We start from the raw sequence: 20,267 nt of genomic DNA on the forward strand, positions 1-20,267 counted from the left end.
AAACGCTTTTTGTTACTACCATAAATGTTTTCATGGGATTTTAAGTGGTCATTAATTAGATTTAGGATGGCCACTGATTTCTATGTATTTATGCTGAATAAGAACTCCAGAGGCCTCTATGGTAGGGCCATAAGGCACCTTCCCCAGTTTCATTCATGCTGCCCACAAAGAAGCACCCTGGCTCAATCAAGCTGGTTTCCTGTCAAGGAAATACACCATGTTCATACCCACCATCCACCCACTTTCACTTGCTCTTCAAGGTTTTGCTCCAACTTAAAAGCTTTTCTGACTACTCTACCCCTAACTATCATATATCCCTTTTCTACACTCCTCCTGCGCTAATAAGTTCTGATATATATAACCCTTTAAGGAAATTAGGAATAATTTTCCTTTTATCAATATTAAATGTGATTTTTTTATACTTCAGAAAATATTTAAGAAAAACAAGTGAAATTATATATATCGTTTTACCTTTTTAAGAGATTATAAACTTGAAACAAAATTGGTTAAAATGTATTATTTGTTTAAAATAGTGTTAAACTGAAAGTAGCTCAAATATCTTTCAGTAGGGGTTCAAATAAATAAGTTATATGAAACTATTTTCTCTTCTTTCTTTCTCTCTTTCTTCCTTTCTTTCTTTCTCTTTCTCTTTTTCTTTTGAGAGAAGGGGCAAGGGGCAGTGGGAGAGAGAATCCTGAGCAGGCTCTATTCCCAGTGAAGCCCAATATGGGGCTCAATCTCACGACCCTGAGATCATGACTGAGCCAAAACCAAGGGTCGGATGCTTAACTGAGCCATCCAAGCACCCCATGTGAAACTATTTTCAATGACTATACAGCCAAATAAATTGGTGACACAGAAAAATATATATTGACATAAAAAAATGTTCACAATACACTGTTAAGGAAAAAAAAGCAATAAAAGAAAAAAAAAAGAGGGTCTACTTAACAGCAGTATAGAAAAATTCCCTTTGTTTAATAGGAAAAATGTCTGGAAACTATGTACCAAGATTGTGGTAGGGGTATCTCTGACCAATGGTACTATCTATGAACTTTATTTTCTTCTTTATTCTGTTTAGTGAGCACTTAACTACTTTTATAGTCAGATTTTAAATTAATTAGTGAACTTCAAAAACATATCCTGCTGATAGCAGTCCATTCTAAGAGTACAGAACCACTATTAAATCAAATGCACTTGTAGAGAAAAACATACCAATTGCCAGCTTTGAAAAACAAACTCATTTTCTCATCTAGGTGAAAACTTATGAGTATACAGGAACTCAAGGGGAAAGTAACACAAGACATTGAGCAGTCGTCACTGCAAAAAGCATTTTAAGATATATCCTAGGACTTCTAGAAAGAAGAGTACTGAATCCTGGAACCATCTTGTTGAAAGATCCTTAAGGATCTAGATAATGAGGGAAAAAAAAAAAAAAAAGAAAGTAGAAAAGAGGTTAGGTGAGTTCTCAAAGATCACATAGGTAATAAATGACAAAGTCCAAAAATATTTAGAATGCAAAACCTATGCTTTGTATTCCTTTCTCAATTCTGGAGTCAAGGTACTCTGAAATGGTCACTTTTGTTTTGTTTAAAGACTGTATTTATATATTTGAGAGAGAAAGTATAGAGTGAGTGTGACAGAGAGAGAGAGAGTGCGCGCAAGCATGAAGAGGGGAGGAGAACAGGGAGAGATATAGGAAGAAGCAGACTCCCTGCTGAGCAGGGGGCCTGATGTGGGGCTTGATCCCAGGACCCTGGGATCATGACCTGAGCTGAAGGCAGATGCTTAACCCATTGAGCTACTCAGGCACCCTGGCAGTCTGTCACTTCTATTTAGACTGTAAAAGGCAAATGCTCATTTACCAGGCTTTTCTTAACATCCATCTAAAAAGTGAACAGGAATGTGTACAACGGTATGAAATGAAAAGATTTGCTCTCTTAAGTATAGTTTATGTGCTGTAATAGAGAGCTTTGACAAATAGCCATACAGTAGATTGTGACAAGGAGGAGCCAGCAAACTCTAATATTTACACACTTTGAGAACCTGAAAGTCAGGAAGAAAAAAAGTACTACTGAATTTAAAAGTACAACTGTGGGCAGCCCAGGTGGCTCAGCTGTTTAGCGCCTGCCTTTAGCCCAAGGTGTGATCCTGCAAACCCAGGATCAAGTCCCACGAAGGGCTCCCTGCGTGGAGCCTGCTTCTCCCTCTGCCTGTGTCTCTGCCTCTCTCTCTCTCTCTCTCTCTCTCTCTCTCTGTCTGTCTCTCATGAATAAATAAAATCTTTTTAAAAAAATAAATAAAAGTACAACTGTGCTGCAAGCTTTTCATATCTGAGTTATAGGAGGTCATTCAACACATCATTCTTTCATTCCTCTGGTTTATTCGCTTTCTTTTAGGTGGGTTCTAAAGGGGCGTCTTATTTATTTATTTTCTTTATTCATGAAAGACACAAAGAGAGAGAGGCAGACACAAGCAGAGGGAGAAGCAGGCTCCACGCAGGGAGCCGATGTGGGACTGGATCCTGGGACTCCAGTATTACGCCCTGGGCCGAAGGCAGGCGCTAAACCACTGAGCCACCCAGGCATCCCAAGGGGCCTCTTGTTAAGTCAATTTTAAACTTAGTGTGTCGTAAACAGAATAAGTTGTCTATATACAAACCATAATTAACCACTGTAGACATCACTGATACTTTGCCCACCAGAGGGAGCCCATATGGATTTCCATGTAACAAGAAACTTCAAACATCAAGTTTGTATGAATTCTATTATTAGAATCATATTATTCATAGTATCAATATTGTAAAAATCACTTAATAATATTGTATTTCTATCCTCCCCAAAAGATAAAAGTTACATGAGATCAGGTATGTAAAGTAATTTAATAGCATTCCTAACCTGTAGCAGAAGCCCCAAAGTGATTGATTTTCCAAAATTTATATTCTCTTGAGTACTAATTACACTGCTCGAAATAAATGAACAAACTTACTTCTATACAAGTTGATGTAAGTTTGGTTGATATCTGTCCCAATAGATGGTTCTACCCTCAATATGTTGACAAATCTGGTTCTCAAGCCTGTAAGACAGCCAGATCCTGGAGAGGAAATACTCATTAAAAATGTTATCCTCGGGGGACTCATTTCAGCAGCCTTGTCCTAGTAGGTGATAAACTGAACTGTTGGTGACCCGCCAACTAGAAGCTGAGGAAAGAGAGAACTGTTTGACCCATTCTAGATGTTTCTTGGCATGAAGGAGAAAACCACCTGACTATCCCTGAGAACCATGCCTCTGTAGTATGTGATACAATCATCACCACCAAGATGAGTCTCGAAATGAAGAAAGCACAACTGAGGGGAACTCTGCACAAGAACCTGGCATCGAAAGGAGCCCCACTGAGTCTCTATCCTCATCTGCAATCTGGTAAGTCTGACACTTTCTTCCACCTCTCACCATCACAAGCCCCAGGCCAGTGTTTGCCGGATATAAGTCCCATTGCACATCTCCATGCAGTTGGCTGGGCATATGTCCCAGGTGTCTATTTTGTAGACTCCATGGTGTCCAAGATAGAAATATGACAAAGTGGGAGGACCCCACTGGGTTCCAGCTATAGTTTCCAATTCAGGTTTACCAGAAAGCATTGCCATTGGGGACTTATCCAACACTTGCTGTCTTAATAAAACTCCGATGTCCATCAGGTTCCTTGGATATATTCTCTACTGCTTAGAATCAAAAGAAGGCGGCATGAGTAATTGGCATTCTAACTTTGAAAAAATTTATTGTGATGTGTTACCATTTAACTTCTCAACCAAAAAGCTGGGAATTATTCTACTTCTTCCTCTAGCCCCACTCATTACTGCCTCCTACACAACTACTTTACCTATCCATGTCTATCCGACTCTACTACCACCAGCTCACCACCTTCTCCTGACTGCAACAGCCTCCTCGTTAGCTCTTTTGGGCAGCCCTGGTATGCTCCGAACCCATCCTCAATATTGCTGATTATTTTAAAACACAGATATGATCCTTTCAAGCTTCTGCTTACATAGACCAGAGCACAAAATCCAAGCTCTGTAGCATTGGTGACAGTGCTCTCACTCAAAGGGATGGCAAACCTTCCCTCTAAAGGACCAAAAAGAAAATATTTTAGGCTTTGCAGGCCTCTACAGACTACAACTCTGCCAGGATAACACAAAAGCATCCGCAGCCTATACCTACACAAATGAGGGCAGTCACATTTCAATAAAACCTCATTTACAAAAACAGGCAGCAGGTCAGGTCAGACTTTACCTCTGGGCCAAACTGGCCCACCTGCTTTAACCAGTCATGCAAAGGCCTCTCTCCTGGCATCTGACCCTCACCGAGTTCTCGTCCAGAAAAGGGCTCATCCACCACAGTCCTACCTTGACTCCATCACCCTGCTGTCATGCATCAAGGCCTCTGTTCACAATGTTCCCTCTGCTAGGAATGTCATTTATCACCTTTCCTTTGTCTGGTGACACAGTTCTTGTCCTTCAAGGTCCAGGATGACCTTCCACTGACTCCCTCAAGGAAATTTATGCTTTATTTGTATTTCCAAGAGATGAGACATATGTCTTATAGCTTCTTGTGTCCTCACAAAGCCAGGCACATATTGGTTGTTCAATGCTCTTAGGATGATGGAATCAATGAATTCTTAAATAAATAGAATTTCAAAAGCTGGAGTCCTCATAAGTTCTGGAAAAAAACCTCAGAAGTGCAAACTATATAGAGGGCTGTTAATACCACAGAAGTCTCTAGCACGGAGTTCTGCCTATAGTACACAGTAAGATCCATAAAAACATAGTATTGTGTAGCTAAAAAGAGGCCTTGGAGAACATTAATGTAGTGGTTTTTATTTTTTTTTAATTTTTTAAATTTTTATTTATTTATGATAGTCACAGAGAGAGAGAGAGAGAGGCAGAGACACAGGCAGAGGGAGAAGCAGGCTCCATGCACCAGGAGCCCGATGTGGGATTCGATCCCGGGTCCCCAGGATCGCGCCCTGGGCCAAAGGCAGGCGCCAAACCACTGCGCCACCCAGGGATCCCAATGTAGTGGTTTTTAACATGTGTGTCACTGAGGCCTATGTTTGATGCCCAAGGAACTTCTCAAAGAGAAAGGCGGAAGGGTGATGGAGGGACAGACTGGCTAATGAACATCTTTCTTTCCAGCCCCCGCACTCCAGCCTTAGCCAAAGCTGCTTATTTTATTTGCAATAAGGTCTCTGTATTGAATAAGAAAAAATCTAAATGATTCAACAAACTCATGCTGTTTGCAGTCTGCATCCTAAACCTACACTGTTTCCTGATCTATTCCTGTCCCATGTGGCTCTATCTCCAGCTTCCCACTGACACCTGGCACCTGATGCCTAATACTGCTTCTTAGAAGCATGCTTCCTCAACTGAAATCCCCAGTTTAGGAAGTATTATACTCAATCCTTGGAATTAAGATTTATTTCCAGCTACTCTGGATAATAATCCAGGTGGTCCCTCCCAGCTCAACTTCTGGAACCCTACACTGGCACATAATGTCAATTATGTGATTTCAAAGGAATCAAGGAGGACCTGGGGAATCAATGCTAAGAAGATTATTAATGTCACTCATAGTTGTCAATTCAAAAGTTGTTACCATCTATGTGTCTGCTTCTCCTCTAGACTAAACTTCTTGAGGTAAGAACTGAATCTTAATAATATAATAAAACATACTATTTAATGTTTACCCCAGATACTGGATTAAGTATAAACATATATTGTGTAGTATTAAGGAATCATATTAGGATCACACATTTCTAGAACTGGAAGGAGCCTTGCACAGAGATCAACTAGCTCCAAAACTGAAAGCAAAGTACCATAGCTGATTAACACTTATTAGTTCAAGAAATATTTATCAACTACCTAGGTCCCTTGCACTGTCTAGAACCTATGGATTCAGTGGTAGACAACACAAAGTCTTTGTCTTCACAAAACACATATTCCAGTGGATACACAACAAATAAATGGATACACAATATGTCAGATAATGAAAAGAATAAAGCAGGATGAGGGACAGGAAAAGGATGCTACTTTATACAGGGCAGCCACGGAAGGTCTCACTGAGGGAACATTTGAGCAGAGACCTGAAGATCAAAGAACAAGGAATCTGGAAGAGAAGTGTCTCACGTAGAGGGAATGACAAAGGAGCTAAGGTAGGAACCCATCCGTTCACGTGAGAAAAGCAAAGGGGTAGGGCAGCTGGAACAGAGTAAACAAAATGAAGGTGACAGGAGGTGAGGTCAGACAGGGAGCAAAGACCAGAGCATGTGGTTTTGGGCCACTATAAGAACTCTGAATTGGGGACACTTGGGTGGCTCAGTGGTTTGGCGCCTGCCTTCAGCCCAGGGCGTGATCTTGGAGTCCCAGGATCAAGTCCCGCGTCAGGCTCCTTGCATGGAGCCTGCTTCTCCCTCTGCCTGTGTCTCTGCCTCTCTCGCGCGCGCGCTCTCTCTCTCTCTGTCTCTCATGAATAAATGAATAAAAATCTTTTAAAAAAAGAAAAAAGAACTTTGAATTTTAGCCAGAAACTCAAAATAGACATTCAGCTTTCATAAAAGCACTCTGTAATAAGCAAAGAAAACTTCATCTGTGTGCCTTACCTGAAAATAGGATTTCCAGAGCCCAGGGTCACCATCACCAGATAGGGAATAAGCATCTTTGTTTTATAAGAAATCACTCTAGTTCCATAGTCTAAGCTCTCAGTGTGACCAGAGTGGAAACTGAGGCCCAGAAAGATTCTGTGGCCTGCGGCTTCGTGACAGGCTGTGCACTACAGCACAAGTTTCCTGATAGTCTGTTCAGAGCTCCTGCCGCTCTGGGCCCAGCCTGGCTGCTCACAGTGTCCTGGTTTCCCACATGGTGCTCTCCCTGGCCCCGGCAACCTCTATAAAGCAATAAGAAAACAAAGAGCTAACACCATAAGGCACCTCCACGCAGACTCCCACACCGAAAGCCTGTCACTACAAATTTTCAGAATTCTAGTTTTCCCTTCCCCACAGAGCTGAAGACAACCAGGCAGCCAAGGAGAAGGCAGGCTGGGCCCTGTGCCAGGCTCTGTGAGGAACATTTCAGTTGGCATTGCCTGCCTGCCTTTACTGCCTACTCCTCCACAGAGCATTCCCTCCTCCAAGGTCCTAGGGAGGTGACAATCATCGTATCCAACCCACGTCTGGACACATGTTGGGGTGGACACAGGACTTGGCCCTATGAGGGACCTTATCCCCCTAAGGCCATCATGTAGGGGCAGGATCCAAGTAGAGCCAACTAGAGTCCTTTCCTGGGTTTTATGGATAAGAGCTAGAGAAGGAAGCTCTATCCCCCCATTTCCCAGTTCCATGAGCCAACACAGTCCCATTTTGCTCAGGTTAGTTTACATTAGGTTACTGTTACTTACAACCCAAAGAACTCATACTCCTGTAGGCACATTCATACTTTTGTCATTTCATCTGTATAACCTTTTAAGACTGTTATTATTCTATGTTAGAAGTGAGGAACAGTTCAATAACTTGCACAAGTCCAATATGGTAAGTACAGGGCATTCAAATTCATACAGTAAAAAGCATTCAAACTCAGGTCCTTCTGTTCTAAACCCATTCAGTATCCATATTCACTCAAGAGGAGACTCACTGCCATTCAAAAGCCAAAGAATTTCTGGTTTAAAATTATAGTGGAAATTTAAGGTACAAGGATGTAGTATGGGAAATAAACAGCCCTAACTAGGGTCAAAGGACCTGGCTTCTCCCTCTGGCTCTGTCCTGTGACTCAGCTATTAAGACTCTGAGCAAGTCATTTCACCTACCTGAATGTCTGTTTTCCTATCTACAAAATGAGAAGCCTGAACAACATGAACTTGAGATCCTTTTAAGTACTTAACAAAAAAAAGTCCATGGTTCTGCTTTAAGCATGCAGATCTGTTTTTACTCTATGGCAGGCAGGATGTCAAGCAGATTTCAACTTGACAGGCCCAATAAATGGCTGCCTAGACCACAAATGCTGCAAAGGATTCTGAGGAAATTAGATCTAGGAAAATTAGCACTGACTTCCATTGTCATGGGAAGAAAAGAGAGGAACAGCTGCATGCCTGCCACATATCTATCATTGCTGATTAAGAGCTTCACCTTCGCAGAGGAATGCTGTGCTCTGTACTACTGATGCTACTAGTACCTGCACGGGATTTTCACCAGTTCCTTTGTGCACTTCCTTGGTTCCCCTTTGCAAGAAAGGATGGAAAATACAGGAAAGCTAAATGGTTTGGGGAATATGGCTGAGAGCCACTGATGAAAATGTCTGAATGGCCTACATGGGGTGAAGGGAACAATAACAATCAGTGTGGTTCTCTAACATACATAGTCTCCGAAGATGCTGATAATCAGCCTACAAGTTCAGTAGGATATGATCACGCCCATGTGACAGAAGTGGAAAATGAGACTCAGGTAAGAGGACCTGCCCAAGTTACCCACTTCTAGGTAGCAGAGCCCAGATCTGAATCCATGTCTTTTTTTTTTTTTTTTTTTTTTAAGATTTTATGTATTCATTCATGAGAGACACACAGAGAGGCAGAGACAGAGGCAGAGGGAGAAGCAGGCTCCGTGCAGGGAGTCCGACCTGGGACTGGATACTGGGTCTCCAGTATCAGGCCCTGGGCCGAAAGCAGTGCTAAACCACTGAGCCACCCGGGCTGCCCGGAGTCCATGTCTTCTATATCCGAGTCCCCAGGCTCTGCCTACTCCCAAGGTCCCCATTCACCTCACAGTCTAAATGAGTTAACTAATCAAGTTCCCATTGCAAAAAGGCGTATTTTTCAGATACAGTAAGCTCCTCATCCCAAGAGAGGAACCATTGTTACTGTCTGTAATGTAACGGGTACACCTGCACTGAATACACATGAATTCAGCAAAATTGAGCATAAAAGTTAAAATATTTAAAGAAAGGACACCAAAGAAACCAACCTATGAGGGAAAATTAAAAATCTAGTTTCAACACAGTTTTACTAATCTTAGTAAAACCTCTACAACAATTCAGTGAGATGAAACACTGACATCAGGAATATGCTTTGTCCAAACTAAGGAATGAGAAGAACTAGAATTGAATTAGGTAATGTGTGTCCTAGAAATGACAGAGCCTCAGGGAATACATCCAAGCAAAGGCCTATAACCTACTACATTTCCTTAGGTCTAATGACCAGAACTAACCCCAAACCAGACTCTGTGCTCCTAGTACTGGCCAGACTTTTATGAAAAGAAATCCAGGCCAATAACAGATTCAGCCAGCATTCCGACACATGTGATCATGGCAAGAGTACAGGCCACCCCTCACCAGCTCTATACTAAATTTTCGGGGGAAAGGGGTACGTGGAGAGAATGGTTGCATGAACAGGAAGTAATACACAAAGTAATTACAACATTAAATCAAAATTTCTCAAAAGAAGGCATGTTTTCCCTATGTCACGAGGGGCAGTGGTCCTAAACAATGCAGCCTATGTCCCTACTCAACAGACTCTCCAAGCCTTAGCATGTACCCACATCATCAAATATCAGAATTGGAATCTTCAATGGCCTGCCATCTAACCCTCTGGCTAAAGCGCAAAGTTCTCAAACATCTCTGCCAAGCAGTCATCCCTGTTTAATTACCTCCAATGATAGGAAATTCAGCACCCCAAGGTCCAGTTAGTGTCCCTGAGCCACTGATTCAAAAGCCTAAAGCACATTCTTAATACTCAGGGAAAAGCCTAAGGCTTAAACTTCCACACAGCTTGCCATCCCAGTTACGCTTCTTGTCTCTACCACTTGCATATCCCCCACTCCAGAACAGGACCCAAAATGAGCACAGTGCTAATAATCAGTGATTTCAGAGTTAGAAAGGGACCTCTCAAAACCAAAACTGTAACCTTCACATCCCACAATTCCACAGGAGGAACCTCAGGAAAAGCCTGGGCCAAACTAGGGGCAGGTGGAGGGGGAATGTCCTAGTTTCCTTTCCTCTCATTTCATCCTGAGAAGCTCCTCCTTTGATCTGCTATAAATAGGGTCTCAATGCAGTTTAAAAGTCTTCTGCTGTTTGAAGGGGAAAAAAAGAGAACACTTAAATAAAGTTAAGGCCATAAAACTTGCCTAATAACATCATACAGCTAATAGTTGCAGGGTGAAGACAACAACCTGGTCTCTTGACCACATAACGTTCATCTGCTTGCAGACAGCAAAGCTCTCCCACATTCCAGCCACACTCCCATGCTTATCGAAACATTTCAGTAACATTGCAAAGCGGCATATTTATCATTACTTGAAATGGTTCAGAAAACATAAGTTCCTCCAAAAAGAATCTTAAACACCATTACTAATTTGTTTGCAATTTAATGGGCAGACATTCACGGAGTATACATAAATTGAGCATAAAAGTGATCCATTTCATGCACACCCTTCTCTAAGGCCAAGATGCCTTGCTCCACCCTCTCTGCACTGGAATCAACTACTCCTCTTTTTTTTTTTTTTTTTAAAGATTTTATTTATTTATTCATGAGAGACACAGAGAGAGAGAGAGAGAGAGAGAGAGGGGCAGAGACATAGGCAGAGGCAGGAGCAGGCTCCACGCAGGGAGCCTGATGTGGGACTTGATCCTGGGACCCCAGGATCATGCCCTGGGCCAAAGGCACTAAACCATTGAGCCACCCAGGCATCTCTCAACTACTCCTCTTTTAAGATTTGTCTCAGGCATCATCATTGCCTCTGAAAGGCTTTTCTTGGCCCTCAGAACTGACCACATTCACCTGTGTACCCGAAATGCTGTATAGGAGACTGTACGGTAACTTTTGATAGTAACTTTTGTTACTATCTCTCTCACCATTCCTTTTCTTTCTTTTTTTTTTTTTCTTAAGATGTTATTTATTTATTTATGAGAGACACAGAAAGAGGCAGAGACACAGGCAGAGGGAGAAGCCCACTCCCTGCAGGACCCTCGGGAGGGCTTGCTTCGCAAGTGCATATATACTAAAACCAGGACCTCAGGGATCACCACCTGAGCCAAAGGCAGATGTTCAACCACTGAGCCACCCAGGCGCCCCTCCACCAATCCTTTTAAATCCTGTGTTATTCTGGGCAGCCCGGGTGGTCCAGTGGTTTAGCCTGCCTTTGGCTCAGGGTGTGATCCTGGAGATCCGGGATCGAGTCCCACGTCGGGCTCCCTGCAAGGAGCCTGCTTCTCCCTCTGCCAGCGTCTCTGCCTCTGTGTGTGTGTGTGTGTGTGTGTGTGTGTGTGTGTCTATCATGAATAAATAAAATATTTTTTAAAAAAAGTTCAAAGCATCCTGTGTTATTCTAACAAGGTGCGTGGCACACCCTCTGCAAACTGCCACACCTTAATTCACGCATACAAATAGTCATTTAAAACTACCTGAATGCCTACAAAGTACCAGGCACTGGCCTGCATGCCAAAGAGAAGTGGATCTGCCACAAAATTAACAAGAGTTTAAGTTTCGGGGCCCCTCACTTGTCCCTTCCAAAGCTCTGAACCTCTTCTTGTGATTCTATGTTTCCTCTTCTTAAAAAAGGACAGAGAGAACCGGATAAAGCTTCAAGCTCTTCGAATACTAGATCCACCCTGGGGGCGGGGAGGGGGGGCAGGGATACAAAGGTGAACAAGACCAACATCCTCTCCCTTCAGTGGGGAAGACGGCCAGCCGGCCTGCGCCTTCACTCATTCATTCAAAACACACCCCGTGGCAGTGCTAGGAGTCGGGCACCAGCGCCGCCCCCGGCTCTCCTGAACCAAAGCCTCCAGTGTTCAGGGAATGGAGAGCAGGTGAGAGGGCTCTAACACGCGGCGACCGAGAGAGACGGTCCGAAACCGGCCTCGGGACCCGCTGATCCCAGCAGGAGCCCCGACACCGCGGCAGGAGGCGGGCGAGCGGAAGGGAGGGGTCAGTGAACGTCACCTTTGCTCCCGTGGAGCCGGGACCGGGGAAGGGGGAGAGACAAGCCCAGGGGCCCCGCGGTCTCGGCCGTGACAGAGAAAGCAGAGGCCTGCGGGGGGAGTTTCAAGTCTGCGGTGACGGCGACCTCACTACCTCGCCAAGCAGCCCAAGAACGTGGCGGACGAGCTCCCGTTCCCCGAAACAAGGCAGCCGGCGACTCCCCGGGACCACCCCGGGCCACTGCGCCCTCCGAGCTCGGCCTCCCCGCGCTGGTTACGGGGTCCGCCGTTTCCATAGCAACCAGCTCCGCTCACCACTTCCCGCGCCCGGCTGGAGAAGTCGCCCTTGGGCCGGGGGCTCCGGCGGAACAGCTCGTCGCGGCTGCCATCGACCCCGCCGCCGCCCACCGCCACTCCCAGCGCTTTGTTGCGCGTCTTCACGGTCTTGACGCTGGCCCGGAACAGCAGCGTGATATCCACCGCCATGGCGACCCACACCCCCCTCCCGGCCCCCTTCCCGGCCGGCCCACGTCAGCAGCTTGCGACCGCGGCGGCGTGCGTCCGACCGCGGGAGGACCGTTCCGGCTTCCGCACGCCCCCCCCACCCCCCCACGCCAACGCGACGCGAGAAGAAAGGTTCCGGCCTCCGCGGGGCGACCCGGGCGACAGGAGAAAGGTTCCGGCCTCAGCCGCTTTCTCCTTCCGGCAAGCCTCGGAGGGCCCGGCCTCGGGGAGGGGTCGCCCTTGCGGGGTGGGGAGTGGGGGGAGGGGGGGGCGTGCGGACCCGGAAGCCAGCAGGCGGCCTCCCCCCGTGACCCGGCGCCGGGAGCGGCAGTGCGGGGCGCTGGAGGTGACCCCTGACCTCAAGGACTCCCGCGGGGCTGGACCGAGGCACGTGGGCGGCGACCACCTGCTGCACCAAAAGCGCTGGGGCGCACAGGTGTGCAGGGCCGGCCTGCAGCCTCCAGGTCTGCACCACCGAGGCAGCACCTTCCGCGGTGGTGGTGTGACAGTTGAAGGTAACACGCACAGTTTTGGCGTTGCTGGGCTCCCAGTGGCCAGCAACAGTTACTGCGGTTAACGAGAACACTCATTCTGGAGGTTATTTATGGTGGGGACGAGCGCTATCGGGGACGTATCTCCCAGAGACGGCGGATCTGAAAGGTGAGGATGCACACAAGCGCAGAAGAGTGTCCTCAGGCTCATCCTGGATGTTGGGTTCTCCTTTTTTTTTTTTTTTTTTTAAGATTTTATTTATTTATTCATAAGAGCGACAGAAGCAGGCTCCCTGCTAGTTGCCCAATGGGGGACTCGATCCCAGGACCCCGGGATCACAACCTGAGCCAAAGGCAGCCCCGCAACCAGTGGGGCACCCAGGTGCTCCTGATGTTGGGTTCTTAGAGGACCCCCCCCCCCCGCAAATTGTAGTAATTTAACTGCAGGTCTGCCAATGAATTCTTTTTACATTTCAACCCAAGGCTCCAATTTATAATCCACCTACTCCTTGCTTTGTTTTTCTTTTCAAAGAGGATGCGCAACGAGAATGCATTAAAACGGTGCTGGTGGAAGCCGGGTAAGCAAGACAGAAATGAACTTCCAGACACCAAGATGCTCTCTGCCTTCCACTATCCTTTTGCCACAAGTTGTACACGGAGTTTTCTGGGAGCCTGAGTTTTCCGGGAGCCCAGCGACTTGTGACATTGCAAATACGCCGAATGCACAACAGCTGTCTTCCATTAAGCCAGACTTTAAAGAGGTTTGCAAAAAATGTAAAACCGTGCCATTCGCACTAGGTTTGTTTCTGAGATTTTTTTTTTCCCCCCGCCACAAAAGGATCTCATTTATGTTAATAAGTAATGGAATTACTTTTGTTTTTTAAATGAATATTTTAGGTTTGGGTCTTAATTTCTGATATGGCGAATATCAATAGAGGAAACCCATATATACAAAGTTTGTTTAGGGTTCTCAACTATTTTTAAGAGTGTAAAGGAGTTCTGAGACCAGTAGTATGATAAATAGATGTCATATGTACCTGAAAGGAGGAGGGAAAATGTTATTTAAAACCCAAACCGTAGTCACTTCAGCCTTCCTGTACAAGGAAAATAAATGTCCATACAGCTTTCTTACACCCACGTAGTAAGAGAAAATGAGAAAGAAATTACTACTCTCTGCCAGTGATTCTGTATTGCATAAATGGCCCTTTGTTTTATGGAGACATTAATGAATCTTTGGCTATGCAAAGGCAGGCCTGGGGCAGAGTGGAAGGAAAGAGAATTAAATCTCTCTGCATAATAAAGTGAACGGGATTGAATTAGGGGAAAGCTGGGGAAACCAGAATCCTAGAGGGAGGCCAGGAAAGGAAAAAGTAGCTGCTTGGGAAAGGTTTTCCAGTGGGAGGGGGCTGAGCTATACTAGACCTTCAGAGACCAGTAGTGCCTTGTAGGAGTCTTGTGTTGGGGGCAGTTGATTTTGGGGGGTAAAAAGGTGGGGACAAAGGTCTAAGTTTTCTGTCTGCATCTGCAAGAGCAAAGAAGACTACAGATGACACCAAGTGAGCTCAAAACATCAGGCACTAAAACCACAAGTGACTACAAGTGCATAAAATTACTAGAAAAGTCACAGAGATCTTGAGGAGGCTTTCAGGCTTCCTACAGACCCCGGACAATGATATTTCACTGGGGTTTTTTGGTTTTGGTGTTTGGGGGTTTTTGCTCTTTTAACCTCAAAGAGCAAAATGACTTCAGGTTGATAATAGCTATTTAAAACCCCATAAACCTAAGAGGCACCGTGGCGAAGAAGGAGGAAGAACAGAATGTCATGGGAATGAACTACAAACTATCCAGTTTGATGTAGTGCATACATTATGTTTCATAAGCAATACTGTTACATTCATTAGGCCAGGTGCTTTTCTCTTTAAAAAGCAAAAAAAAAAAAAAAAAAAAAAATCAAATAAGACATATGAGTCCCTGAATGTAGCTCCCTAGAACAGCACAGTCCATGCAATCAGGATAGATGTAGACATTTTAGAATCATGTGGGGACTCATAGAAGTCATTAAATGCAGCCTCCATCAAATAGAGGATATATTGCACATCCAAATGCTCAGCCCATGACAGACATGCTGTGTGTGAGAAAAAAAATTCTGGTTGTTAGCCACTGAGATTTTTGTCATTGTTACATCCTCTAGAGAGGTTGGTTTTATAGCCCCACTAAGTGAGGAAAGATGGTAAGTAGGCATTTATTTTATGGAGCATGAATTCTTGCAGGACAGTGTAGGGAGACCAGAGTTTTTGGGTCCATGGGATCATGGACCTGCCACAATAATATAGTAACTGAAGACCCTCTGTGGAAGTTTTTTTTATTATTTGTCTCATATTCATGGCCCCTCTCTAGGAAAGGATAATAGTTCCTTGACCTATTGATGACTATTTTGGCCAGGTAATTCTTCCCCATGAAAAGTGACATGTTACAAATTTAGGAGATAACGTGTGGTTCACTGTGCTCTCTTTTCCCTGTGCCATGACAATCCATAGTGTTCCAGTGTTTCATGAGGCTAGGTCCCTGAGTAAAGATGACGTGGAGCACAGCCAATCAAGGATGTATGCTGGCATTAAGTCAGCCTTTGTTCTTACTGTCTATGGAGATTTGTGGCTTGTTACTGTAGCAAATTAGCCTATTCTGATTGATACAACCCATCTCCAGATATCTGCCCAAACAAGTCTACTGAATGCATTCTTTCTTCACTTACCTTCATTACAATGTTGTCTCCCAGTGGGTAAAGTGTGGAGAGGAAGGACTATTAGCTCACATCTAGATCTAATCAAAAGTGTTAGAGTAACAGAGGCCCTGGAGGATAGCCCCAGCCATGGTTCTCCTGAAAGAGGAGAGGACTTGGAGAACATATATTCAAATTAGGAAGTGAACTTTAAAAGAAATTTCTTGAAAAAAATTTTTTCTCCTAGGCTTTAGAAAGGACCATGACTGTAAGGATGGGAAGCTCAAAGAATAAACTTTTGTTCTTAAGAAGGAATGTAGCTAAAAAAAAAAATCAGGGTGATGGAGAAGATGGAACCCTTGTATGGTGCTGTTGGGAATGTAAATTGGTGGAACCACTATGGAAAACAGTATGGAGGTTCCTCAAAAAATTAAAAATAGAACTACAAAAAATAAAAAAAATAATAATAATAATAATAGAACTACCATAAAGGAGCTTGGGTGGCTCAGTCGCTTAACGTCCAACTCTTGGTTTCGGCTCAGGTCATGATCTCAGGGTCTTGGGATCAAGTCCAGTGTCAGGCTCTGCTCTCAGCATGGAGTCTGTTGAAGATTATCTCCCTTACCCTCTCTCTCTGCTCCATCCCCTGCTCACTCACTCTCTTTCTAAAATAAATAAATAAAATCTCAGAAAGGGGGAGGCCAGCACCTGGATGGCATAGTCTGTTAAGTGTCGGGTACCCTGCTCAGCGGGGAGTCTGCTTCTCCCTCTTCCTCTGCCCAACCCACTGCCCCACTCATGATCTCATTATCTCTTTCTCTCAAATAATTAAATAAAATCTTAAAAAAAAAAAAAAAGGAACTACCATATAATCCAGCAGCCCCATTTCAGGGTATATATCCAAAAGAATTGAAATCAGGAGCTCAAAGAGAGAGCTGTACTTCCATATTCATAGCAGCATTATTTACAAGTAGCCCAGACTTGGAAGCAACCTAAATGGCCATTGACAAATGAATGGATTAAAAATTGTAGTATATATGTACAATGGAATATTATTCATCCTTAAACAAGGACAACCTGCAATATGCAAGAACGTGGATGAACCTGGAGGACATCATACTGTGTGAAATGAGCCATTTGCAGGACAAATACTGCATGATTCGACTTATATGAAGTATCTAAAATAGTCAAAAAGGAGAGAGTAGAATAATGGTTGCCAAGGGCAAGGAAGTTGGGAATGAGGAGTTGCTGGCTGATGGATATAAAGGTTCAGTTAAGCAAAATGAATGTACAAAATTGTGCCTAAGGCTAACAATACTGTGTTTACACTTAAGAATCTGTTAAGAGGATAAATCTCATGCTAAGTGTTCTTACCACAATAAAATGAACATTTTTTTCTTCCAGAAGTTCTCTGTCATGAGCATGCTATGAAGGCACACAACACGAGTTATGTCTTTCTACAATGCCAGCTTTATTTCATCATAAAGCAAGGGTAACATGATCATAAAGCAGGTTCAGGATTCCAAACTCAATGGCATTTCACCATGTGTTTCACTTGGCTTCTTAAACGTCACACAACATACAAGATAGAACAGGGGTAGGAAGTTAGACCATAAGCGTGCTGTTGAATGAGGCCTCCGTCTGGTCCAGGTCAGCTGGCCTCAGTTACTGTATTATGTCCCAGCAGTGAAGGATCTCTGTTATTTTCAGAGATCAGTAGGGCAGAGCCTTCTGGGGCAGTTGCCTTTTTGAAGTGGTCAGACACAGAGGGGTCAGTGTCTGAGGAGTCTGACAATTTGCTGCAAAAATCCTCTCTTTTAAAAGGGATTTAATCAGTCTTGGGCCTTTGCAGACCTCCTCTGTGTCTGCTGGTTATCAATTCTGAGTGTGTCAACAGCTGGTGCTGTTCTAGGCCATATCTGGTACTGGCAATGCCCTTGGCTGCTTGCATCATTGCTTGACACAGGCCCCTGCTTGACACAAGTGACTCCATCTTGCTCTCTACACTCTCCCAGGAGAAAAAACGGGGGAGGGGGCAGGAGGAAAACAGAGCTGTTGTGGCCCAGCGGTTTCAGGGGCTACCTTGGTCCCTCCACTCCCCCACCAGAGTATATAAAAGAGGAGTGGCCACATTCTTCATTCTTACCCAATTACTGACTTGGGTTCTGAGCCCCTTGTCCTGACCTACTGGCCTATTTCCTCCTACTTTCTATCAATCGTCACCCTGTGATGAGCTAAATGTTGGCCTCCAAGAGATAGGTCCACATCCTAATTTTTAGAACCCCTGAATTTTACATTATCTGGAAAAAAGATCTTTGCAGGTGTCATTGAGGATTTGAGATGAGGATATCATCCTAAATTATTCAGGCCAGCCCCAAACCTAACAAGTGTTCTTATAAGAGACACACACACAAAAATGGAGGCAGAGATATGAGGCAGCCACAAGCCCTGGAATGCTGACTGCCATCAGAAGCTGGAAGGCTCAAAGAAGGACTCTCCCCCTACAGCTTGGGGAGCTTGGCCCTGCTGACACCTTGATTTTGGACTTCTACCCTCCAGAACTGTGAGAAATAAACTTCTATTGCTATAAACCACAAAGTTTATGGTAATTTGTTATTGCAGCCACAGGATATACCCTGACTACTTCCTCCTGTCCTTTATTACCCGTTCTCTGAGCCTTTCCCCTTCGATTTGATCCTCTTGGTTCTAAGTCACTGTTTGGATGCTTCAGATACTGTGCATCCATGTTTTTCCTGATGTTAATTGTCTTGCAACTACTTACTTTTGTGCTGTTGCCTCTTCTTTCAACTACCATCGTCCTCCACTCTTGGACAGTAACATCTGTGTGCATGCGCGCACACACACACTCTCACGGAGGGCTGGAGGCCAAAACAAGCTGACTTTGACCAAAACAACACCCACAAGTTTCCTCATGCTAAATTTGCAGTGAAATGGGTGCCCAACGGGTCCTCGGGTTGGGGCAGATGCTTCACCTTCAATATATGCCACAGAGAAGAAGGTAGATACACTCAACTCATACTTCCAACTTCATACCAGGGAGCTATTTGAATCCAGAATGTGAGAGAGAGCTGGTTTGGAGGATCTAGCAGCAGCTCAGAACATCTGGAATGTTCATGCCCGGTTCTCAATCTGTGAAAGCATTCAACTTCGAGCAGTTCAAATTAGCGCAGAAAGAGAAAGGGACACTTTCCCACACAGCCATATCAGCCGGCTGGGCTGGGGGTGAGGGGGTGTGGTCAACAAATGACAAGATGCCACCAGAACCCAGTGGTTTGGAAGGACGTCAATCCCAAGAAAGGAGCATATGGCAAAAGAACAAGAACCACTTTATAAGGGGCCTGGCACAGAGAGAAGGCAGATAAGGCAGGCTCCCAAAATCCTCTCCCACCACATCCGGTGACTACATTTCAAAAGACAAGGTTGCAAAGAGTAAAAGGATGGTAGAGCATTTTCTGTGGTTTGAACTTCTGACCAACTTCTCAGATGGTCCAAGAGGAGCTTGCCTTCTTCAGAAAATTATCTCAGATTAAGTCCTTCTGTTGATTTTTATATAGGAAGACAAGGTGTGTGTGTGTGCGTGCATGTGTGTGTAAGGGGGTAGTGAAATACAAGGGTTAACTAAGTGGTTTTCAGTTCATAGTCTTTCTCATCAGCAGCAATGGTCTTGAGAAAGACCCCCTTACCTTCTGAACTCCCAGGAGACTCTCATGGTTTCCTGGTACAAAAAAATCTTCAGGAGTACCAAGCCCTGGGGCACCCGGGTGGCTCAGTGGTTGAGCGTCTGCCTTTGGCTCAGGGCGTGATCTCAGGGTCCTGGGATCGAGTCCCACATCTGGCTCCCTGTAGGGAGCCTGCTTCTCCCTCTGCCTGTGTCTCTGCCTCTGTCTCTGTGTCTCTCATGAATAAATAAGTAAAATCTTCAATTAAAAAAAAAAGGAGTACTAAGTCAAGCTGGCAGGGAGGCTGAGCATGACAAACACAACCTGAGAGTCTTTGAAGGCAGTGAGCTCCCTGAGTTAAGACTACTCCATCGGTACCCCTTTACTCTGTTTCTTCAGGATGGTCCTGAAGGATCATTGAAGCTGAGAGTCAGTCTGGTTCGGGTTCGCAAGCCTGGACATCAGGCAGAGACAAAGGCCCATGGCCTGCCAAGCGTCTCGTGGCTGCTGGTGTGCACTCTCCAGGAAGCACACAGATGTGGACCCCAGTGAGAAAAAGCTTCAGAAGAAAGACTGGGAAGTTGCTGCTCTCTTAACCCTCATTGGTATCTGACCTGTGGCCCCTGGACGCTGTAAGGCTGTGACCAGCCTAAGCTATATCACATACTCATTGTTCTCCTCTCTGGACAGTGGTAACTGTGAGTGTTTTAATACCCAAGGAATTTTTATAGGGTACATAAGGGACATTTATCAGATCTCTGAGTTATTTCTAGTTTAAAAAAAGAAGAAGAAGAAGAAATCCAGGGACTAGTTAGCAGAGGACAAGTAATAGTTGAAAAGCAAATGTACAAAAAAAAAGTATATGAGATTTGGAAACTAAAAGACTAGAGTTGTTTGAATTGCAGCTACCCTACTCACGAGCT

At 44.6% G+C, this 20,267-nt stretch overlaps 2 protein-coding genes across 22 annotated transcripts in view; one reads left to right on the top strand and one right to left on the bottom strand.

Annotated features, from left to right (window-relative positions):
* STX18 (syntaxin 18) overlaps nt 1-12,436 on the bottom strand; it is a 120,048-nt gene extending 107,612 nt beyond the window's left edge. For all 4 annotated transcript variants that reach the window (XR_007409936.1, XM_025437656.3, XM_049108627.1 and 1 more), the window contains exon 1: nt 12,266-12,436. Coding sequence is in view for 3 of the 4 variants with exons in the window: in XM_025437656.3 (XP_025293441.1) it covers nt 12,266-12,436 (171 nt within the window). In the remaining variant the exon portion in view is untranslated. The remainder of the gene's footprint in view (nt 1-12,265) is intronic.
* LOC112653484 (uncharacterized) overlaps nt 12,435-20,267 on the top strand; it is a 138,827-nt gene continuing 130,994 nt past the window's right edge. For 6 of the 18 annotated variants that reach the window (XR_007409937.1, XR_007409938.1, XM_049108629.1 and 3 more), the window contains exons 1-2: nt 12,435-12,969; nt 13,478-13,523. Coding sequence is in view for 10 of the 18 variants with exons in the window: in XM_049108629.1 (XP_048964586.1) it covers nt 12,435-12,969; nt 13,478-13,523 (581 nt within the window). In the remaining 8 variants the exon portion in view is untranslated. Of the gene's footprint in view, nt 13,115-13,477; nt 13,743-17,068; nt 18,264-20,267 lie in introns of those variants that run through there. The other 12 variants (XM_049108630.1, XM_049108631.1, XM_025437666.3 and 9 more) reach the window with 9 other exon arrangements.

The sequence above is a fragment of the Canis lupus genome, chromosome 3 (assembly GCF_003254725.2).
Source record: "Canis lupus dingo isolate Sandy chromosome 3, ASM325472v2, whole genome shotgun sequence".
Lineage (NCBI taxonomy): Eukaryota > Metazoa > Chordata > Mammalia > Carnivora > Canidae > Canis > Canis lupus.